The 24,094-nt window shown below is 44.3% G+C and overlaps 2 protein-coding genes across 4 annotated transcripts; one reads left to right on the forward strand and one right to left on the reverse strand.

Annotated features, from left to right (window-relative positions):
• Window positions 1-721: 721 nt before the first annotated feature.
• Window positions 722-2,869, reverse strand: rpk (ripped pocket). Its single transcript, XM_030390382.2, has one exon. The coding sequence runs from the start codon at window positions 2,719-2,721 to the stop codon at window positions 967-969; it is 1,755 nt and encodes a 584-aa protein (XP_030246242.1). The 5' UTR covers window positions 2,722-2,869; the 3' UTR covers window positions 722-966.
• A 441-nt stretch (window positions 2,870-3,310) lies between these two features.
• Hecw (Hecw ubiquitin protein ligase) lies at window positions 3,311-23,759 on the forward strand. 3 transcript variants are annotated; one of them, XM_089263489.1, is made up of 5 exons: window positions 3,311-4,034; window positions 4,098-6,913; window positions 7,614-7,780; window positions 21,066-21,254; window positions 21,328-23,759. In XM_089263489.1, the coding sequence occupies exons 1-5, from the start codon at window positions 3,605-3,607 to the stop codon at window positions 22,400-22,402; spliced, it is 4,677 nt and encodes a 1,558-aa protein (XP_089119615.1). In that variant the 5' UTR covers window positions 3,311-3,604; the 3' UTR covers window positions 22,403-23,759. The 3 variants fall into 3 exon arrangements, with proteins under 3 accessions (XP_089119615.1, XP_030245751.1, XP_089119616.1); XM_030389891.2 differs by lacking the exons at window positions 3,311-4,034; window positions 4,098-6,913; window positions 7,614-7,780 and adding an exon at window positions 13,245-13,418; XM_089263490.1 differs by lacking the exons at window positions 3,311-4,034; window positions 4,098-6,913; window positions 7,614-7,780 and adding an exon at window positions 16,170-16,568.
• Window positions 23,760-24,094: the final 335 nt, after the last annotated feature.

Consider the following 24,094-nt stretch of genomic DNA (forward strand, 5'->3'; position numbering starts at 1 on the left):
CGCGGCTTCTGCGTACACACAATCAAACATATGTATGTATGCATGCGTGAGTAGTTCACAAGATCTACCAAATGCGAATTCGGGGCTCTGAAATCGCTACAGGCAGCAAGAGCTACGCACACAGGCACACAAATGCTCATAATACATATAGTAACGGAGACTGTGTGTGTGCACGCTCGTCGCGAAAGCATTTTCAGTATGAGCACCAACGCTTTCATACCCTTCCCACAAGTAATATCGAAAACATATATACAGATTTTGTACGAGCTTGGCAAACGGTTTGATAAGTTCGGTATACTCTTCACACAGAAGGGAAGGCATGGGTTCTTGCTGCGAAGAAATTTAAATTTTCGTGAGCTGGCAGCTCAGAGCTGCTGCTTGTGCTCACATGCATACACACATATACACATTTGAGAGAGCATAGAGCATCGAGAGAGAGAGAGCAAGGGAAAGATTGAGCATAGAAGGATCTTTTGTTCAACATTTGACCATCTCGGTCGAGCGCGTGAAGCGAAATGATTGTGCTTTCGTATATTTTCGTTGCTCGAGCCTAAAAGTAATTCGCCGAGCGAATTCAAAGCAGTCTGGGGTGCTTAAGTCCAAGAAAAAGCGTGCAAAAAGCTTTCCACTAGTTGTCTAGTCTATGTGTTCTCTGGTTAGTGGTGATAGTAAGTACGTTCCGATTCATTTAGCTCTTTGGCAAAAAAAGAAAATGCTAATATTTATCGATTTTAGATTGGCGCGAAAAATAAATCGAATTTATTTACAAATCAACTACATAAATATAAACAAATTTTAAGGTATTACATATGTTTTAAAACAAAAAACCTGAGATTCTTACATGAAATAGACTAACAAATAACATAAAAAACCTAAAATAAAAAATAAAATAAACCGTAACTAATATACATATACAGAAATTTGGATCTGTTTGCACGCGCAGCATAAAATCTGCGAATGAAAAGTTCAAATTTTACATTCGGCTGTTGCCTTCGAGTCCACTTTGTACATTTGTTTCAGGTTGACAGCGAAACGCAATGTAAAGTGGTATACCACCTCCACGAGGCTTAGTATTGAGAAACCCATAAAGAGACCAAAGATGCCACCGCAATTGGCCAAAAATTCGGTTACGCCGTACAGTTCGGAACGTCTAGAGGTGATGAACTGATTCTGCTTGAAGAAAATGGATAGCCTAGACATCTGAGAGCCGGGATAGTCGCGCAAGAACTCGGTGTCTCCTTCGGCCGCCAGCATTTCATGCAAATCGAAGTTCGCCTGCGAAGTCTCCGCATTGTATACGAGCGAAGTGCAGGCGGGCATGCAGTTGCATGCCGTCTCCAGGGGTCTGGTGTCCGTTGACGCGTCTTTTGAATTTAGCCTGCGAACGCGGTGAAACTCGCGCACCAACAGCTCGCGCTCGGCCATGTGGTAGCAATGGATTTTGTTCTCGCTGCAGACCGGCATGTCCAGACTGCGGGGCATCGAGAACTTGACACAGCCGCACTTGGCCATCGTAAAGTTGGACAGGCACTCCAGTTCGCAGTTGGACTCGGAGTAAACCTTGAAGAAGCGCAGCGGACGCTCGTGGCCGAGGTAGCACTGTCGCCGCTGCGGATCATACTCGGCAATGCCCTCGGACATGGTTATCATGCTTGGCTTTACGGCTACCAGCACTTCTCGACCCATGGGGATGCGGACGAACTGCTTGGACACTTGCGGCACGTCGTCCGGTGCGTGCAGCAACACCTTGAAGCCCTGCACGGGTCCGCGGCAGGCGTAGTCCACCTCCTGCTCAAAGCTCTGCAATGTCATGAAGATGCCCGAGCGTGCGCCAGCGCTGAGCACACGAGCTGGATATGTCTCCACATCGCATGACGCATCGTAGCCCTTGTCCAGGCTCCACTTCGACTCAGACACGTTCTCGGCGGATTGGTGATACTGGTAGGTGCCCTTCCGATAGATATCCGTGGGTCGCAGACCATTGAACGTGTAGCAGATTCCCTCCTCGGTCAGCGTTGGCCGTAAGTACTTGTCGCACTCGTTGAAGCGGCTCAGCCAGCGGCAGTAGAAGAAGTAACGGTTGAATGGCGGCAACATGCTCTCCAGCACCTTGGCGTAGTCCAGCTCATCACCAGGAATCAGTGGCATGTCCTGCTGGATGCTGTGCGTGTTGCACACGTGGAGCATCGTACGAAACTCTTCCAATTCCTTGGACGTAACATTTGGTGGCTGGAAAACATGTGAGTTATGCTTCTCCGCCGTGTACTGACTGAAGAGATTCGCAAACGTATTGTTGCTCTGTGATTGAAGCACGCGCTTCGTCTCCGAGCAAATGGTGACGGCGGGGAAGGGTATACTCCACACGGGTGTCGATCTCTCCGCGAAGCTCACGATCACCGGCGTCTCGTTCCACTTGTTGTAGGTGCTCATGATCAGCGTGGCACAACAGCAGATGGACAGTACGAACGCACATAGCCAAAAAATACGATCTTTCGTCGCCCGCTTCTCCTCGCCCAGGTACTGCACGCCGTGCAGAGAGCTGTGCTGGAAGTAATCTTTGTACGTGATCATAAAGCTTTGGCAGATCACCTTTCCAGTCGCTCGCTTCGGCGTTTTCTTAATTTTTTTTCTTGTGTTCACGCCGCTGTCGCTGCCTTCCATGTCGCATTCGAATAAAGTTGCGGGTGATTTGGTTTCAAAGTCTTTAGTCCGTACAAACATTGTTTAAACAAAAGTTGACGCAGCTAATCTTGCTCAAAAACTATATGTATGTATGTACATATACACATACATAAATTGAGGCGAATGCCGTTACGAGCCAAGTGCCGTTACTTTTAACTAACATGTGCTCTTTCCCATTATTCGTCGCTTTAGGACCAGTACGTTGATCGTAAAAGCGATATAGAGGCAATTGGCTTGAGAAAGGCAGAGAGAGTGAATGCAAAAGGCGAGCTTCATGTGGCTAATTGATCAATTTATATTAAATATTCTCGTTTGGCGAAATAAATGAACGTTTTACATTTATTTAATAGGATATGTATCTATTTTATTATAATATAGTCAGTTCGGGTATTACACACGAATGCACATGCATGTTATGTATTCTAACGATAGCAACTAATCTATGTATATATATTGAGCACATTTAGTTTCTAAAACTCTTGGCGGCAAAATTAATATAAGTTTAAATTTAAAATCTGTTTTTATTATTTAGTATATTTCCAATATGCACAATAATAATACCAGCATAGGCAGCAGCGAAAATACTAAAACAAGCTGGCCACTCTTGTTTGCATGCGGTCATACTTTTGTTTACGTTTTGTTATCTTATTTCTGTTACAGTGTTGTTACAATTGAGGGCAATGTTGTTGTAGTCTGCGCGCATACAGTGGTGGTAAGATGAAGGTCCACTGAACAGCTGATTTGCAAGCATTTAAAATTATCGATAGCAAGAACACAACGACGCAGCAGCAGCACGAACCACCAGCGCAGCGCAGTGACTATAGCAGCGAATATTATGCGAAACAGGAAATCTATAAAAAAGTAGAGCAGCAGCAGCAGGCGCAGCAGCCGTTGGGGCGGGGTAAGCAGCGGGATCAGCAGCATGGAACCTCCAGCGCACGTTACCGCAACGGCGGGCATTGTAAGTGGCGAAATCTCGTCGGATGCTGAGCAAGACAGCCAAGTGACAACGGCGCATAATAATGATGAGCAAGCGGATAATGGCGAAGGTGATGATGATGAAGATGATGACGATGATGACGACAATGATGTCGATGATGACGATGATGATGATGCCAAGGATGCTTATTATGAGGCGCGCAATGGCAATGAAAGCGACGAACTTGAAACGGCATTCGAAAGTGCATTGACTCTGGCCAGTGACGTCAGAGTGAGCGTCAGTGACGCAGATGCCGAAATCATAGGCGAGAGCAATGGACCGAGCGCGGATCAACAGCCGGACACTGAGCAACTGCAGCAGCTGGAACAAGATGCGGTCGGCGATGTTCTGATGCGCAAAAAGCTCAATCAGAGTAAGCAAATCTTTCAATCAATCTCACTTTTTGCTAAATTCTTGGGTTTATCTCTCTAAGCAGCTCCAGAGATGAACAACGAAATCAACGATCCGCCAGTAGAAGCAGCGTCATCTTCAACGGTTGCTACCAACGGCGAATTGGCCAGGCCCCGCAATCAACACCAGGCGCTGCTCTCGACCAAATCCTGCGAGACGCCCGGCAGCACGACATTGGGATCGGCATCGGCAACTGGAGCTGCTCTGTCGCCCAGCAGCTCCTGCAACGGCAGCATCGGCAGCGATGGCGGCTGCAGCGTGGGCGGCGGTGCCCGTCGCAAATCCTGGACGCTCTCGCCCCAGAACGGTGTCTGCAAGAAGAAGAGCAAGCCGATTGCCATGTCCAGCGCGACGACAGCGAATGGGGATAGCTTCAACTTGTGGGTGGCGCGCGAGTGCTTCGAAACGGTGCCCGCCGAGATGGTGGACACATTGAGTGTGGCGGAGCTGCGCGAGCAGCAGAACGAGGAGTCGCTCGGGCAGGAGGAGGACGAGGACGACGACGACGTGGACGAAGAAGCAGCCGCTGTCGAGAGTCTACTGGGCGCCGCAGCAGCGCTGCAGGCCAGCGCCTACCTGGGCAGCGGAGCGCATGGCCGGCAGAAGCATTTGCGCCAGCCGCCGGCGCAGCATCGTCCGCTGGAGCGCTCGTGGCCGCCACGTGCCGTTGGGCGGGAGCTGAAGCTGCAGGGCGATGTCTTCAAGTTCGACATACTGGACACGGACGAGCGCATGCCTGGCGAGGATGTGCCCAGCTACAGTGGCGCCAGCAACTCGCCGCTGCGCCTCCTCGGCCAGCCGGAGGCCAGTCCGCCGCCGATGCGCTTCAAGCCGCTGATCCAGAAGAAGATCGGGCCCGACAGCTACATCAACACGATCAGCACGCAGAAGGTGCCCGCCCACATGACCTACGAGTTTCCCACATTCCCCCTGCAGGAGCAGCACGGCAGCAGCGCCAGCGGCAGCTCGAACTCCAATTCGAATTCGAACTCGAATGGCCTCGGTGCTCATCACTTTCCCTATCTGCGTCAGCACCGTCCCTTGACCCGCGCCCTGTCCAACGGCAAGGCCGCCGGCTCAGGATCAGCGGCGGGCAGCGATGAGTCCTACCACTTGGCCAGCAGCAGCAGCAACAACTCGCCTCGACTGCTGCTCTCGCCCAAGCTGCAGCGCAGCCCGCCCTCGGGCTGCTCCACGCGCAGCGTCTCGCCGCTGGATCTCAGCCTCAGTCCCGAGTCGCAGCATTCGCCCACGCGCGGGCGTGGCGTGGGCGGGTTGGAGGCCATCTTACCACTGCCTTTGGCGCCGCCGCCGCCCCTCGGCACGCCCACTTTTCATGCACAACGGCCACAGCAGCGGCTGCTGAAGCGCGTGGGCGGCGGTGGCGGTGGCGGTGGCAGTGCGGCGGCAGCCTCTGGTGCTGCTGGTGGATTGGTTTGCCCGCCCACGCCCACACATCACGCGCGCCGGCATGCGCGTCTGCAGGCCGTCACTGCCAATTCCGCTTCGGCCGCAGCAGCAGCAGCATCGGGAGCAGCGGAGCCCAACTCTAGTCAATTGCAGACGCCGCCCGGTTCGCCGGCCGGCGCTGGCGGAGCACATGGAGCAGATGTGGACGACAGCACGGAAGTGCTGCACATCAGCAGCACTCGCCTGCCCTCCATACCGGAGCGCAGTGCGGCAGCAGCGGCGGCGGCGGCAGCTGCAGCGGCTGCCGCTGGCGCTGGCATCATGGAGAGCGCGGGCGGCGGTGGCGGCTGCGGCGCCATGGCGGAGGCACCGCTGCCGCCTGCCTGGGAGGCGCGCATGGACAGCCACGGGCGCATATTCTACATTGATCACACCACACGGACCACATCCTGGCAGCGGCCAGGTCCGAGCACGGGTCCCGGCGGCCGCGAGCAGCACCACCGGCAGCAGCTGGACAGACGCTACCAGTCCATACGGCGCACCATCACCAATGAGAACCGCCTGTCCATGCACTCGGCCGATCCGTCAGCGACCCACGCGGCTCCCAATCAGCTCTACGGTCTTCCACATGGCAGTGGCCCAGCGGCTGGGTCAACGGCATCTGGCGCCGCCGGGGCAGCGGTGCCGCCCGCCTCGCTCAACCTGGCCATACATCCGGCGGTGCTGATGCTCTGCCGTCCGGACTTCTACTCGCTGCTGCACACCAACGAGGCGGCGCTGGCCATTTACAACCGGAACGCGGCGCTGAAGCACATGGTGATGCGCATTCGCCGCGATCCGCAGTGCTTCCAGCGCTATCAGTACAACAAGGATCTGGTGGCCCTGGTCAACACCTTTGCGCAGCTCAGCCGCGACCTGCCCTCCTGCTGGGAGACCAAGATCGATCAGTCCGGCAAGCAGTTCTTCATCGACCACCAGCACCGGAAGACCTCCTTCATGGATCCTCGCCTGCCAGTCGAGTGTCCGCGCGTTGTCCGCCATCGCCAGCAGCAGCAGCAGCAACAGCAGCAGCATCCGCATTCGCATCCGCATCCACATTCGCACCAGTATATGCAGCGAGAGGCGCAACCGGATCTCGTTGATGGCAATTGCCTGTCGGCCACCGCCGGCCACATCAACTCGAGCGGCTCCAGCAGCGCGTCGGCCTCGGTGTCGGGCGTACCGCCGCTGCCGCCACCTCGTCCATGTCGTGGCAGCGGCAACCAAGCAGCCGGCGCCAGCCAGCACAACTGCACCACGGCGGCGGCCATTGCCTGCGCACTGAGCCTCAGCGGCGCCGTCGGCGGCCCCAGCACCAGCTCCAGCTCCAGCTCCAGCGGCATCCCAGCAGCCGCGGGCCACGAAGATGTGCCCATAGCCTACAACGAAAAGGCAAGTTATAGCGACTTAATTGAACTAAGTCGATTCGATATATAGCTATCCCGTTTCTCCATTACTCCATCCCAAATCTAGCTATGCTATCTATATATCTCGCTCGTACTAATCAGAGCCAGAAATTATGCTCCGAGGGCTCTATGGCTATAAATTTATATACAATCTTAGTTCCATTCCCATTCCATTCCATTTAATCAGAGCTTGAGTTCCAACAGCTTTACGCACTGTGGAATCCAAATGTTTGCCCACTCTTGTATTCGTCTTAGTGCTATATGGATATACTTACTATATAGACTACTCATTATCTAAGCTCATTTTTATCTATTTATAAAATCCAATTTTTTACCAGTTTCAAGTCGAGTTAGGATACACATACATTCAGAGATTTAAGATAAATATAGATTTAATCATCATCTCGTACTCGGATATCGCTCATCAAATATTTCATCTAATATTTCATTGCTTTCAAGCTGAGCTCAGAACTTATTCCAAAATATTTCTAACTCTCGCATCTATCAATGGATTTTAGCAATTATATAGATTGTTAGTTTCACGAATTTATAGAATTCTCTAATGTTTGTACATTTTTCCACAAACTCAACCAATTTTTTCAAATCAACAAATAATCGTATTTGCCTGAAATAACTTTTATTGAAATATTTTTAATTTATCTAATGTCGTTCCCTTTCAATGGCAGGTTATTGCCTTTCTGCGACAGCCCAATATTTTGGAAATACTACGCGAACGTCAAGGCCAACACACCGTGTCTCGATCACTGCGCGAAAAAATAAACATCTTGAGAGTGGAGGGCGTGCCCGCTCTGGAGCGTCTGGGCCACGATCTACAACTGACCATATTGCTGAGGTAAGTGACCGTTATTAGAGTATATTACATACATAATATATAATATGGTGTGCAGCCAATGCGGAGCTAAGAGAAAGGTCTCATAATAATACCTACAATCATAATATTATTGTACTAGATAGAACTATTTTACTCAGTGTCCTGTTTCACTCTCCACTTAAGAAACTTCGCTAAAGGCCCTCTACTTTATTTCATTCTCTACACTTCACTCTCCACACTTTACATTCCACTCTTCACTCTTTAAACTTCAATCTCTACACCACCCGTTCCCCTCTTGGGCTATCAAATATCTAATATTTACTTGTTATTCTGAGCTCTATATGCTCCATTCTCCATTGTCCACAGTCCAGTATACTCTTTGCACTTTGCACTCCCCATTCTGTACTCTTGAATCTCCATTCTGGTGTCTTTAATTCTCTATTCTCCCATTTCAACTCTTCAAGATCCAAAAGATATAACAAGAACTTTTATTAGTTGGGGAGACTTTCATATTGTAAGTACATATATTGTACAACATATATATACTTAAAAAATTTATATAATTGATTCAGAAAAGAAAATGGAGCTTAGAAAATATAAGCTCTAAAAAGTCTTTTTCGTGTCTGTAGATCCCTTTCTACAATAATTTACGATATATTCTTTTTCATTATTTGATCCCTTTCTATCGTTCGTTATTCATTAGATCAGTAGATATAATCTATGATACGCGGCTCTATGATACGCGGTTTGTTCAGCAACAGTTAATGGATTAATTAGAGGGCATTCGTGCATCTGGTGCCACTGTGCAGCGGTTGGAGCCACAGTCAGTGGCCGAGTCAAAGAGCCAACGGCTGCACTTGGCAAAGGCTTTGGCACCGATTCCATGGCTGCGTCATCGGCTGGATTGATCGCTGCTGCAATGGTGGTCAATGCTGATGGTGGTGTTGGTGGTGTTGGTGGTGTTGGTCGTCCTGCTTCAGTGCATTCGCCATCATCATTCATCGTCGTCGTAGACGATGTGTGTTAATTGCATTTGAAAATCGCCGCGAAGGTTATTCACGTATTTTCCAAAACACTTTTAATAGCAATTACAACAACAACAACAATAACAATAACTCTAGTATTAACAACAAGGTTAACAAACTATTTCCAAAGCAAGCAACAAATTGAGCGTATTTACCTCGTCAGCACCGACTCCTTAGGCATTAGCCAGCAGTTCACATTTATTGACTAATTGCCAATATTTCTTTCTTCAAATTGTTGAGTCAACCACAAGTATTGAGGAACTATTCACATGCATTTCGCATGACCTTAATATAAACAACTTGTTAAGAGATTAAGCCACAGATTATCCGGCATTAGCCAAGACAGCGTCAAGCGGCTGTCCCACTAATCGGAGCTGTGCGAGAGATAATTGCATTCAATTAGACAAATTAATCCGCTCCATTGCATCCCAATAACTGGGTGACCGAATCCATATTGGCATTGCCATGGCGTGGGAGTGCGGGTAGGCCAACAACTCACTCGACTATATATATGCTATATGATAAGCTGATCTGTCCACTCACATGGGACGCCTCTACACACTCAGAAAATGATTCGCAACGACTGTGATCACGATATGAATAAATGCAATATAAACCAATTCTAACAAGATCTAACCCAACTGAATTAGCGATTAATTTTGGAAGTAACAGGGTGCTGCATAGTCTATAATACAAACTACCTTTCACTTTAAGCTCTGTTTTTACAATTCGAAAGTGAAGTTATTCCATATGGATAAGTGACTCTGATGAAAAATGAGATCGTTTGTGAGAAAGAGACAGAAAAAGAGATAAAGAGAAAAAGGCATTGATACCAAAGTGTTATCGAAATATCTTCCTTCTCTTATAAAAGATCGAGTCCCTTTCGAAGACTTATTAGATATACTCGTATAAGGTAAACTATTCATATTGTTTATACAAGTTTTTATAATAGGCAACAAAAAAGAGCCAAGCTAAAGTGATCAACTTACTCTGATTCCATTTAAAAACTCCTCGAGAATTTCAACTGAAAATATTTCATATTGAATATAAGACATTGTATTTCTGGAGTAAGATATAAACAATTTGAAATTCTTCTGGCTTTGGCATGGCTCATAGAAATGTTAGAAATTTCGACTCTTGCTTACTCAGGCGTATCTGGGACTTTTAGCTATTTTATTCACTTCAGCTAGTGGTTGAATTTGAAGCGTAGGCTAATACCTAAAAATAGTTAATAGTTAGCTAAATTCAGTCAAGCTCCCTCTCTCTCTCTCTCTCTCTCTGCCCATCTGAGCTTTTATTTGTATTTCTCTAGGTCTACTGTTATATCTCCTTGTATTCCACTTTCGTTTTATTTCATCCTATTTACTGACTCTTTGTCTATGTGCGTATCTCTCTTTCTCTATTTGCATTTCTCTCTTTCTATTCACTTTTTTTGTATCATTCTCTCTGTCTGTGTGTCTATTTTATCTCTCGCTCTCTCTTACTCTCTCTCTCTCTGTCTTACTCTCTCTCTCTTACTCTCTCTCTCTTACTCTCTCTCTCTCTCTCTTACTCTCTCTCTCTCTCTCTTACTCTCTCTCTCTCTCTTACTCTCTCTCTCTCTCTCTGTCTTACTCTCTCTCTGTCTTACTCTCTCTCTCTCTCTCTCCTCTTACTCTCTCTCTCTCTCTTACTCTCTCTCTCTCTCTTACTCTCTCTCTCTCATGGGAGTCTTACTTTTTCTCTCCTCTCCATATAAGTTTATATCTCTCTCCCTTTATCTTCCTCTTTATCCTCTTTGTGCGTATGTATATCTTTTTCTCTGTTTTTTTTTCTCTCTCTCTCTCTCTCTCTATTCACTCATGTTATCTTTCTCTTTGCCTATGTGTGCGTGTCTCTCTCTGTCTCTCTCTCTCTCTTTGTTGTCTCTCCCAAGCCCTGTTTGTCTCTGCCGCTCCCTTGCTCTTTTCCCATATCTCTTTTAGTATTTCTCCCTATCTCTATTTTAATCCTGCGCTTTCTCTCCCTCGATCTGCTAGATCCATAGTGGTGCTCCATTATATATCAGCTATATATTTATTTGTGATATGCAAAATTATGAACCGCTCCCTTTTAGGAAAAAGAGAGGGAGAGAGAGAGAGAGAGAGAAGCGCCTAATTTTAAACTTTTAGCATCCACATTGACTCTCGTGCTAATCCCTTGAAGAGGAGACGCGCCGCGACGCAGTTTAACCCAGTTTCGATTTTTGTTTTTGTGCTTTTTTTTGGCATTGCGACAAATGAGCGTTGCCAATAAACCATAATTTATTGGCTAGGCAGGGTTTCGGTGTCGGCGACGGCGACGGCGACAACGACGGCTCCAGCTGCAACTCTCTGGCTCTCGGATATTAAGTTTTGACCGGGGGGTGTGGCAGCAGCGTCATCTTCATTATTGGCAACGATCATCATGATCACGTTCATGATCGTCATAATGATCATTGGGGCAGCGTTGAAGCGTTGACAAGCTTTCAGTTCCCGGTTGTTGTTGTTGTTGTTGTAGTTGTAGTTGTTGCTGTTGCTGGGCGAGGGTCTATTCATATACCCTTACGCATAGAAAATTTATAAAAAGGGGTATGATGACATTATTCACAAATTTGTGTGGTTATACCCTAAACCCATTTAAAGCGGGGAAATTAGGGTATATTGGTTTTGTTCAAGGTATGTAACAGGCAGAAGGAGGCGTGGCAGACCACATGAATTGGATATATTCTTGATCAATGCGACTAGCTGAGTCGATTTAGTCATATCAGAATGATATGAGGACAAAAGACTTGAAACAGCAGAGTGCAGATCGAACTTGTTTTTATGAATCGATAACTACTCTTATTCGTTTTTGTTATCGATTAAGCATGTAATCGATGAATAGTTGTAAAATTATATGTCCTACATTTTTAGAGCGACAGTCTCCAAATTTCAAAGAGAGATTCATGTGTATTTTATAGAGTTTCCAATACACTTCATCACTCTCTTCTTTTTCTGGTTCTTTGCCTTTTGGCTTATATGAAATGGTGTTTATTGATAATGAGCTCTACTGTATATATGTATGTGTGAAATGAAATACAAAAAGTGAAGAGCGTGATGACAAGCTTATCGATGAATATACATTTGTATATATAAAGTGCTAGAGCTAGGTAATTGTCATATAGAAGAGAGGTTGGAAGAGAAACCCCTAAGAATATGTTAGAGAGGGGTATACGACTTGAAACCTATTCAGAACTATCGTCTGTTATTGATGGTGGCATTGGGTGAGGGTATCTGCTAGTCGTGTCTGCCCTGCTCCCACTTGTGTGCGTGTGCGTGTGTTTTATTTTTGTTTCATTTGACCCATTAAAGGCGAATCTTGGCAGTTAGTCGTTGTAGTTGGAGTTGTCGTCGTGCCGCATGGTTTACAGTTCATTGGGTTTGTTGCTGGGCTTTGAGCGCGCACAGTTGCAGCCATTATGAGGCGTGCTAAAAGCATGACGCGCCTTTTGGCTGAATCTGAATCCGGCCCCCACTGCCAGCCAGTCAGCTAGACCCGGCCCAATAACAGCCGGCGATCGGGTGATCAGCCACAGCAATAGCCATGACCAATGCCACAGTCGTCATCGATGCACACATGCTTAGCCCCAGCTCCAGTTCCAGTTCCAGCTCCCCCGTCCCCTGCGCCTATGCCAACCCCAAGTGTAATCAAAGTGCATCAGCAGCAACTCGGGCGCAGCCCTTTGCAAGTCAAAGCCAAAGCCAAAGCCGCAGTCGCAGCTGACAGCGCTGTCGACGGCTGTTGACGCCGGCGCAGCAGAATTTAAAGTTCGGCAATTGCTCGGCTGCGCTTCGGTTGCACTTCGGCAAACACACACATAAAAAAAACAGAAGAAAAAAAAATATATATCAATTAAATAATTTTCTTTGCTGTTGGTTTATAGAGTTGTGTGTTGTTGTTGTTGTTGTTGTTCTTATTCTCGTTGCTGTTGTTGTTGTTGTATATTTTGTGCGCTCGCTTAATTCCATTTTCAATTTCATATTTATGAGTTGGGCGCTAGACAAACACGTCCATTCTGCGTTTGCTATTCGACATTACAAATACGCCGGGCACTCAGAACAGAACCGAACCGAACAGCTCTGACTCCGATTCCGATTGCCAACTCCAACTCCGACTACGACTAGGAGTCCCCATTCCGATTACGATTCTAATTTCTCAGTTTGTGTTCGCTTCATTTCGCGCGCCTCTTTCAACTGTGAAAAAAAGCACGGAAAATAAACAGAAGCATTTTAACTGTCAGCGCGTGCGAAACTCTCGGCGGTGTCTGAGCCAAAAATTCAATAAATACAAAAATAAATACATACATAAATAAATAAATAAAATCATAAATAAATCATTAAAAAATACGTTAAAAACTAGCTAAAAACTAGCTTAAATTAAAAAAGAATTAAAAATTAAAAGTTGAAAATTGCTCGTAGTTTTTTGTTGTTTTTGTTGTTGTTTTATATTATATGCTATCTGTTTAATTGGCACTGCGAACGGTGCTGAAAGAATCTCAAGCATCCAACGGCATGTTCAGCCACTCCGTGCTCAAGGCTCTGGGCGCACTACAACATGGGCTTTCTGTCAAAGGCCGCCTACATCGTGTGGGCCGTGTAAGTAGCTAAACCTAGATGCTGTAGGTCCCCGCTTCTGCCGTCCTGGCCAATGCCTCAACAATGGCTGTGTGTCAATAAATTAGTTTAAATCATGACTACAAAAAAAAAAAAAAAAAAAAAATTAATGAGAATCACTTGCAAATTGTGAAATATGTCCGAGTGGAGAGTAAAGATGCATAGTTAATGCATTACTCATAGACTTGTCCCTGAATATCTAGCTGATTGTATATTGTAATATTTCTCTGGAATCAAGTTGACGGAGCCTCTAGTCTTATCTAATTCTACATATATAGACATGTATTAACAAATATCAGTGCTACACTACACAAATCTTAAGCCAAATGAGTCGGTATTTGTTTTCTTGGAAAATAAAAAGATGTCAACATTTTGCTAGAATGCAATAAAGATACTTGCGAAAACAAAAACAAAAATGCAGTCAGAAATAATGAGCTTCTACGCCATTTTAGAGAAATGCATGGAGAATCGGGGTGTACAAAATTTGAAAACTAAAAGTGAAATCATCAATAGTAAACGTAATTAATACTGTTATATTTTAGTCATTAAAATTTATTGGATTCTCAGGGCATAATGTTTGTGCGATGCTCTATGCGACATTTTCTTGATCAAAGCGATGAGATGAGTTTTATGTAGGGCATGGATTGGCCTGTCTGTCCGTCTGGGTAAGAACAGAAAGCTATGTCAATAATATGTCGACCAAGTATGGGCAGTAATATTATTGAACTATGATAGGATGGAAAGTGTTAGGGGAAACTACCGAAAAGGAATTTGCAGACTAAATTTGATGTACAGAACGAAGTTGTATAAAAAGAGATAGCTAAATATAGTTAAGAGCGGCGAAAATAGAATAAGAAATAGAGGGAGAGAGGGAGAGAGAGAGAGAGAGTTAGAGTTAGAGAGAAGTGGATGTAGAGAGAAGAAGAGGATGAGGTAGAGACAGAGTTAGAGAGATAGAGGGCAACAGAGAGGTAGAGGTAGAGAGAAAGTGAACCAGAGATAGAAAGAGAGATAAACAGTCACAGATAGACAGAAGTAGAGAGACAGAGAAAGAGAATCACAGAGAGGTAAAGGAAAGGAGAGATCGAGTGTTAGAGAGAGGTAGAGGTAGAGAGAAGTATAGGTAGAGAGAGGTAGAGGCAGAGAGAAGTATAGGTAGGGAGAAGTATAGGTAGAAAGATAGAGAGGTAGAGAGAGAGAGAGAGGTAGAGATAGAGAGAGGGTCAGAGACAGGTAGAGAGAGAGAGAGAGAGAGGCTATGAAAAAGAGCGACAATAAGATAGAGAGAGAGAGAGAGAGAGAGAGTAACAGAGGGTTGGAGAGTGAGAGCTAGAGAAAGACCGAAAAAGAGACAGAGACAGGTAGAGGTAAATAGAGAGAGAGAGGCTAAGAAAAAGAGCGACAATAAGATAGAGAGAGAGAGAGAGAGAGAGTAATAGAAGGTTGGAGAGTGAGAGCTAGAGAAAGACCGAAAAAGAGACAGAGAGAGAGATAGTGAGAAAATAAGGGAAAGCTTTTCTATCCGAATTCTAAACTACAACAGAATCTTCAGGTGATCATAATATTTATGTTTCTGCTTACCATTGGGCACCGTGACTGATTCTCCTAAGATGACCTAAAAGCAAGGATATATAATTAACGCAGACCTAAAGAGGCGTATAGACATGATGGAAATAATTAAATAGAAGAAAATATGTTATATGTATATCTCATAATGATGGAATGCTTATCAAATACACAAAGAAGTTCTTAGAGTAAAGCATTGTATGGCATTGATAGACTCCGTCTTTTACTTTGTATTGCGTTTGTAAATATTTTGTTTTTGCTATTCTATCCGCTGGAATTCGGAAACTTGTTGAGCGAAAAAAATAAATAAATAAAAGCACGCGAAATGCATGCAGTGTCCGTTGTGTTCGAGCGGTACGGACGAGTACGTCAACATCCTGAGTTCTCATATTACAGGGCCGCATTCTAATTGTTTACTACATACGAGTGTCGCATGAATCATATCCCATTGAGTGAGTTGGGCCACGAATTACGCGTGCAAAGCACTTTTCAGTCCGCGGTCCGCAGACACTGCGTCGTTAGGCACTGTGCAGAGGATCGCCAGATCGAGTTGCACGCTTCCTTGCCACATGTTGCAGTTCCCACGGTTCGGCGGCAGATTTGCCACCCAATGCAGATCCATCTATCAAGTGTCTCTCAGGAATGCAACGCCGGCAAATCGGGCAAATCTCTTATCGGCATAACTGCATATATATATATGTGTGTGTGTGTGTATGTGGATTCTCTTCCAGTTGAGCTGTTCTAGCTCAAGTGTTTTTCGTGCACAGCCAATATGCCCCTGCTGCCACGATTACAGGGTATGTGTCGCTTAGAATGTAGTTTTGTTTATGCCACTCATGTCGATCTTGATCGTATCTTAGCTCCGATTACTTAGACTAATTGAGACCTGGAATGGGCTTAGTCTGAAGTGTTTTCGCCTTCTTGCACTCGCATTTCACGCAATCCAATTGAGAAACAATTCGAAACATGTTGAGCGCTTATCGTGCCGCTCTTCGAATGCGAGTTCGAATTCCAATTGGGGCTGCCCAGTTGTAAATTGATGAGAATCGTTTAGCTGTTGCAACTGCCAGTGGTCGCATCGGCTGGATTACCATCCCAAACCACCCAAACCACCCAAACCACCCAAATGCCCCCATCCACCATCCCCTCTCTTCCCTCTCTCTCCCTCTGAGCAATTGCCTCCCATTCTGCCCATTGATGTTGGGGCTTAGTTGCGACATCGTTTTGTTATTAAATTCGTAATACTCGTGCAGCCGACAATGGTTTTATCGTACCGTATGCTTATCAGCGCAGCTATCGGGCCTCGCTCCCTCCCATCGCGTCTTGCCTCTCGCTCCAACTGCACGGCGTTGGCTGCAACGCCTACGCACCTCCAGAACCTGCGCCGTCCAGTCCAGTTACCAAAAAACACTCGCGAGGTGTTTGTTTTGGTTTCGTCGGGCATTCAAAAGTCGGTCAACCCAGTTTCTGTGTCTATATTAAATATTGTTAATTCACCTATCCACTGGGGCATCAAATGGGAATATTTTCCAAGTTCAGCTTCACCTATAACACCATGTGGGCCAAGTAAGTTGTTGTTGTTGTTGCTGCTGTTGCGGAAATGAGACCAGCATAAGTTATCTCATATTTATACATATATATATATATATATATATATATACATATGTATGATATATTCTCTGTGTACATCGGATATATGTTTATAGACTTATGGAATTTCCCTTTGCTGCGATATCAGAATATTTTTGCGGCCCTGAAGAGCTGAAACTGAAGCTGATGGCATGGGAATATATTTGAATGGTGTTAAAGTATATAGCAATTTCTATATAGAGAGACAGAGACAGAGAGACAGGGGATGAGAGATAGGTTGTCAAGGAATTTGAAAAACTTGATCTGCAATGAGAGACTACAAAAGTTCTTTTTTTAATCATTTAAAAACTTACAACAAATACTTGATATATGTGCACATTTATCTGTAGATGTAGTACATATATGTTCATAGATATATGGCCAAGTGGTAGAGCCCTAGTCTTACCAACATTTAGTGTAGAATTTGCAAGAAAAACTAAATATTTATATTATTTTTTCCCATGAAATTATATACAAAATAAAATAATATTTAAATAAATAAAATTATAATAAATAGTTAAGTTAAAAATTTGTTTAGATTGACAGATTTTGTTCTATTTAAAAATTTTTTTTTTTTTAATTTAGTTTATATATTTATATTTAAAACTGATCAGAAACCAAGCTGAATATTTCATTTAATCGAAGTGTTTTATTGTTTATATTCTTATATTCAAATACCAATATTCTTATTCCTTATAATAATAACAGTTATTCGAAATCAGAGCTCAAGAAGTGAGCCGCGATAAGGGTGCAGCCTAGCTAGAGCTTTATTTTCATATAACACTCGCATGTGAAGCTATTTTTATCGTATTTATGTATGTGTGAGTCTTGTGGGTCTCTGATAAAAACTGTGCCTAGTCGCGTAGTTCATTAGCCCTTCGAGTTGATAAAGAGTATTGTAGACGATATTACACTATGCAGTACTACAAGTAGGTACAAGTACATCTCAAGATGTTTGCTTCGAGCTCTTCGGCAGTTGCTCAACATGCGTGTGTGTTCGTATTGCTATAGGGGCTGTCTGTATATGCTTGGTCGGATCTCTGCCTGTTCCAATAACGGAAGCTCGTAAAGCTCGTAATTCAATTAAAATCGACCGCACCCAACATTTTCGACTGACCCATTGTGTCATCAGTTCGCAATGCACTTTGAGCTGCCGCTAACCGGAATTCTCGATCCTCAACTGCGAACTGGGATGGCACGCACCCGCATCTGTTACAAGCGGCGAAAAACGCGAGCGCGTTTAAAGTCGCGCGCGCGTTTTGCGCCGCACTCAATTCAAGTTAATTGCAAATTTCCTGTGCTGCCTTTTCTCATTTTGTTGTTTTTGCTTCTGTTTTTTCGTTAATAATTTGTTAAATTCAGTCAATTTTGAAAGTAATTTGACACGGCTCAAATTATATTTGCCGATCAGTTACCATTTCAAAAACAAGACAGAAAACAAAACTTTTTTTATTTCGTTTTTATGCCCTGAACCCATTTAGGGAACTTGGGGTATGTTGATTACGGCAAAGTGTTTGTTACAGGTGGAAGAGGGCTTGATAAAAAATGACATTTATCTGTATGCTATTGCTCTATAAATTCGTTAAATAGAATCGTGATGTATAGAATCGATAAATTGAATCGATAGGTAGAACAATGATTGGAATTGAATTCTCTGCTGCGGCTTAGCTGGTAAGCTAGAGGCGCAATGCACGTGGATGATGCGCGCGGGGAGCTCGAGGTTCGAACTCAATCGTAGAAGAATTCCCAACAGTTTGGTTTTTGTCTTCAATCTATTTACTGGAACGAAAGGGAAGGAAAGAGCGTAAATCAAGGTTCGAATCCAAGTGTGGCCTAAGTACATTTACTGTAAGGGCAGAGTAGAGGCGATGCATGTGAAATGAGACGGTGCGCTCGTAGATACAGTTTCCAACTCTTAGGGTAGATGAATTTCTAGAGTAGAGGCAATGCATCAAATATGATACAAACGGAAATTCAGGTTCGAACTCAGGCGTTGATAAATGCCCAACAGTTTTGCTTAGGCCAATCCTATCCACTATATGTGAGCCTATATATAAATAGAAAACTGAGCAATCAGCTTTATCTATATAAGTAGATACACACATTAGGTATACAAAGCTATGCAGCGTATGATTGATTGACTCAGGGCTCAGCTCAGGGTATCTGCTAGTCGAGCACTTCCGTCAGTCTAGAACTTTCTTACATGCTCATTTCTGTTTTATTAACTTTGATTTTGCTCTTTATTAGTTTTTTGTTGTTACTGCTGGGAATTAGTCATTTCCGTGGCACGCAAAAGAGGCGTTAATTGCATTCAAACTGTTGTCACTAGTGCACAGACACGCCCACCCCTGCGCGCCCTCGCTGGCGGACTATTGATCGCTGGCAGTCACCGATCGCCATAATTTGTATTATTAATTGGCCAATTTTCGAAATTCAAGTTGAAGGTCAGAAAGTAAGCGAAACAAAAATAAAAAAATATTAAAAAAAAAAACATAAAAATAAAATAAAAGAAACACAAAAAAAAAAAACAAAAGTAAAACGCAACACGAAATTATGAATCAGCAATTAGAATATTCGTATTTCCCGATATTATTAAAGCCCACGACCGTCATCGCCCATTGGAAAAAGCTTCGACAAGGCCTGCGCTGCGGTTAGTTTTCATTCTTCCGGCTGCGTTTTACCCCCAATTTTTTGTACACTTTGTTTTTCTCACTCATTGATACAAATGTTTAACAAATGGAAAATCTTGAACAAGTTTTATGCTGACTGCCAATTCATTGTTTCTGCCAATGGCATCGCATGGCAATAGATCTTTTCAGCTGCGATAGATGCAACACAGCTCGATAGCAGCAAATAAATATTCTTCTATTCAGAATGCATCGATCGGGTGTGCTCGGCTATGTAGATGCCTTGATTGCTGCTCAGTTTTGGCTGAAGTTTCTGTGCATATTTATAGTCAGACAATGATTGTTCTCTTCAAAGGGCCTTCCATTATGAGAGTTTGGGCTCTAAATTTACAATCTGAGTGGAATTATTAGTTCCAAATAGAAGTATACTATTACACAATGAAATCCCAGTTACTCGAATCGAGTGCCTTAAGTATTCACTTCAAGAAACAGCGGAGCCTCTAGCCTATAGTTTCAAATCTCTATCCTCTGTATTCTATCCTGTATCTTCTAGCATCATACCTGTTCCTCTGTGCTCTATCTTGTAAGCTTGAGCGTCGAACCTCGAGCCTCGAGCCTCCAGTGTACATCCTTCTATCCTCGAGTCTCCAGTCTCTGGTTTCTAGTGTCTAGTCTCTAGTCTCTCTAGTCTCTCTAGTCTCTCTAGTCTCTCTAGTCTCTCTAGTCTCTCTAGTCTCTCTAGTCTCTCTAGTCTCTAGTCTCTAATCTCTCTAGTCTCTCTAGTCTCTCTAGTCTCTCTAGCCTCTAGTCTCTAGTCTCTAGTCTCTAGTCTCTAGTCTTTAGTCTTTAGTCTTTAGTCTCTAGTCTCTAGTCTCTAGTCTCCAGTCTCTAGTCACTTTCCTCTTTGATCTCTCGTGCATTATTTGATTTGACATTATATCCGTGTTTCCACATTTTTGATCGCTTCGCGGCTTACAACACGCTCTTTGACTAGCTAATCTAATCGAAGGTGTTTGGGCAATACATGAGAAATGAAATTTCTTATCAATAAAACGAAGTTTGTGCAATAATTAAAAATTATTGTCATTATGAACTCTGCTGGCCTTTCGATATGTATTTACAATCGAAGAGAGTTTTTATTCTTAGTTCAATTATTTCATAACTTTTATTAATGTCATTTATTTCGTACATGTTTTTGATAGGCGATAAATGTTTAACGATAATTTTTGACTAAATAAATTATATAGTATAATATCTTTTATATTAATCATCTTAATTTTGTAGATTAAAGATCAATCTTATTTCTATTTAAAAGCGAAAGGAAATCGATTAAAATGATCTATAATTAATTTAGATTTTATATACAATATATTGATGCGCATTCAAAAATATTTTTTCGATTTCTTGACACACGCTACTCTTAAGTAAATTGAAAACGGGTATATTGGCTTCATAGGCATTTTATTAAATATTTTTATAGAGATAGTATTAAATAGATTATGGGGTAGACTATATAATCTTCAAGTTGATTAAAATGTAGCGAGTATGCTGGAGCTGATAGCACCCCACTGCTGGGGAGTTGCTTGTTAATGCGTCTCATTACCAAAGTGTCAGCTTAGCCACATGGCTTGGAGCACTTGGGGCCAATCGATTGCGGCCAAGTGAGTAATTTGTCTGACGTAATGCCATCAGCTCCGATTCGGCTCACTTAATAAATAAATTAACTACGCCTGTATATACATAACTAACAATCTCTGTCCCTTTCTCTCTTTCTCTCTCTCTCTCTGTCTCTCTCTGTCTCTTGCAGCCTGTTCGAGCAGGAGATCATGAGCTATGTTCCTATTGAAGAGCGGAGTCCGCAGGGCTCGCCGGTGCTCAGCACACGTATGCCGCAACGTGCTCCGCCGCCATTCCGGCGTGACTTTGAGGCCAAGCTGCGCAGCTTCTATCGCAAGCTGGAGTCGAAGGGCTACGGCCAGGGCCCGCACAAGCTGAAGTACGTGAGCAGCCGAAGGAGAGCGGCAAGTGAACGATTTGAGCTGAGATTGACTTGTTTCTCTCCTTCACAGATTGCACATCCGGCGCAGCCATCTGCTGGAGGATGCGTTCCGCCGCATCATGTCGGCCAACAAGAAGGACCTGCAGCGCGGCCGCCTCGCCGTGCTGTGGGACACCGAGGAGGGCCTGGACTACGGCGGGCCATCGCGCGAGTTCTTCTTTCTGCTGTCGCGCGAGCTGTTCAATCCCTACTACGGACTGTTCGAGTACTCCGCCAACGACACGTACACGGTGCAGGTGTCGCCGCTGTCGGCGTTCGTGGACAACTGCCACGACTGGTTCCGGTTCAGCGGGCGCGTGCTGGGCCTGGCTCTGGTCCATCAATACCTGCTGGACGCGTTCTTCACGCGGCCCTTCTACAAGGCGCTGCTGCGCCTGCCGGTGGCCCTCAGCGATCTGGAGTCGCTGGACAATGAGTTCCACCAGTCGCTGCAGTGGATACGCGACAACGACATCGGCACTGGCGTCGACCTGGGCCTGACCTTCTGCGTGACCGAGGAGCTGCTGGGCCGTGTGGTCGAGCGCGAGCTGAAGCCGGGCGGCAAGAATCTGATTGTGAACGAGAAGAACAAGAAGGAGTATCTGGAGCGCATGATCAAGTGGCGCCTGGAGCGCGGCGTGCAGGAGCAAACAGAGTCGCTGGTGCGCGGCTTCTATGAGGTGGTCGACTCGCGGCTCGTCTCCGTCTTCGACGCACGCGAGCTGGAGCTGGTGATAGCGGGCACCGCCGAGATCGACACGAACGACTGGCGCCTGAACACCGAATACCGCTCCGGCTACCATGACAACCATCAGGTGATCATCTGGTTCTGGCAGGTGATCGAGCGCTTCAGCAACGAGCAGCGCTTGCGCCTGCTGCAGTTCGTCACCGGCACCTCGAGCATACCGTACGAGGGCTTCTCGGCGCTGCGCGGCTCCACCGGACCGCGCCGCTTCTGCATCGAGAAGTGGGGCAAGCCGAATGCGCTGCCTCGCGCCCACACCTGCTTCAATCGGCTCGACCTGCCGCCCTACCCCACGCCCGAGCTGCTCTACGAGAAGCTGCTGCTGGCCGTCGAGGAGACGAACACCTTTGGCATCGAGTGAGCTCCACTTGTACTCTGGATGCGGTTGGTGGATGTGGTTATGAACTGGCACTTGGCTGCTGATGCGTGATATTTGCAGAGGAGTTTTTCTTTTCTTTCTTTTTTTTTTTTTGTATTATAATTAGTATTAGTTTTTTTTTTTTTAAATTGTATTTATTGTATGTATTTAGCGGCTTCGCGAGCTGGCGGCAAATTTTGTTGTTGCCGGCGCATTCGATTAGCTGAACAGACTGTATTTTCTCTCTCGCTCTCTCTCTGCTTAGCCGACAGCGAATCGTGGCTTAAATATATATATAGAATGTGGTTGGCTGGCGAATCTTGTTGCTTGCGAATTTGAAATTTCATTTGAATTGCCGCTATAATTTTTGCCGTTTACCGTTACTGTTACCGTTACCTCAAAAACATTTTGCCAGCGCCCTGAAAAAATGGTGCCGCACATTGCAGTCATTAGAGTTAAGATTAAACTAAATAGTACATATACATATATATATAACTAGACACACACACACACACACACACACACACAGATACACACCTCTGGAACCAATGACAAAACTGCTGTCCCTAGACTTGGAACGAATGAACTGCAACTGCAACTAGTTCGTTCAATTGAACCTGTTTACTTAAAGCTGCCTAAAGGAACTTTTGCAACTTAAGCATAGCAAAACTTAAAGCTCTCGTCCCGAAAGCTAAACGAGCGAGCAACTCTCTTAGCACTTGAAAAAAAAAATTAAATAAAAACGAAACCAAAAAAATGAAAAAAAAATAAATAAAAAATATGAAACAACTAATGTAGGTCCATGAAGAAGGCCTATGAACAAATTCTACGCCAATACTTAAATAGCTTGTAATTTTTTAGCCTTAACAAAAAGCAAATCTCTTTAGATGTGTGCGTTATTAGCTATGCATTCCATTTAGGAATTGAAAGATTGATGATTAAAGATTGAAGATTGAAGATACATACGTATGTTAGTTATATGATAATATTTCAAACTACAACTTATACTAAATTCATATTTAAGTAAAACTGTTTTTAAATTTACAAAGAAAACAAGAACAAAAACAAAGACCGATCGAGATATACGTATATGTATTTACATTGAGCCAGACATATACCTAGATATGTGTACATATATGGGTATGTGGTTACCGGTTGACCCCTAATACAAATTGGTCCAATGCGTTGCTTTGGCTTTATTGGTTTACTCGGCGCATAATATTTAATATTAACTATTAACTATAAACAACAAATCAAAATATTAACAATTTATTAGCTAACATTTATTGCGAGAGGTGACAAATTTTGATGAATCGTATTGAAAACTGAATAAACTGATATGAGAATACGAGAAACACAATTAATGGATTGTGATTTGTTTACATATATGTATTTATGGGCATTAGTTAAACACACAACGACGACGACAGACAGACAGAGACAGACACAGACTCAGACTCTGATAGAATGAGATAGACAGATAAACGGATGAGTATTAGAAAAGAGATAGAAACGCTTTTTTGAACTATCTACGAGTATATTGATAAATTGAGAACGTTTTATTGTATTATTAATGTGCGTGTATTTATTAAATAAATTAACTATAATTAACGAATTAATAAATGTGTGAGCCTTTTACTTCAAAAGCTAAACGTTGTCTTTCAATTGAGAACTGAGAACTCAAAGTTCTGTTGT

This window comes from Drosophila navojoa, chromosome X (genome assembly GCF_054131105.1).
Source record: "Drosophila navojoa isolate 15081-1374.11 chromosome X, UAZ_NAV_1.0, whole genome shotgun sequence".
Classification (NCBI taxonomy): Eukaryota; Metazoa; Arthropoda; class Insecta; order Diptera; family Drosophilidae; genus Drosophila; species Drosophila navojoa.

Bases quoted from the DNA above. Each gene is read 5' to 3' on its own strand.
- rpk (XM_030390382.2), bottom strand. From the start codon at position 2,721: ATGTTTGTACGGACTAAAGACTTTGAAACCAAATCACCCGCAACTTTA.
- Hecw (XM_089263489.1), top strand. From the start codon at position 3,605: ATGGAACCTCCAGCGCACGTTACCGCAACGGCGGGCATTGTAAGTGGC. The intron at 6,914-7,613 runs GCAAGTTATAGC...TTTCAATGGCAG, and splicing joins CCATAGCCTACAACGAAAAG to GTTATTGCCTTTCTGCGACA. The intron at 21,255-21,327 runs GTACGTGAGCAG...TCTCCTTCACAG, and splicing joins CAGGGCCCGCACAAGCTGAA to ATTGCACATCCGGCGCAGCC.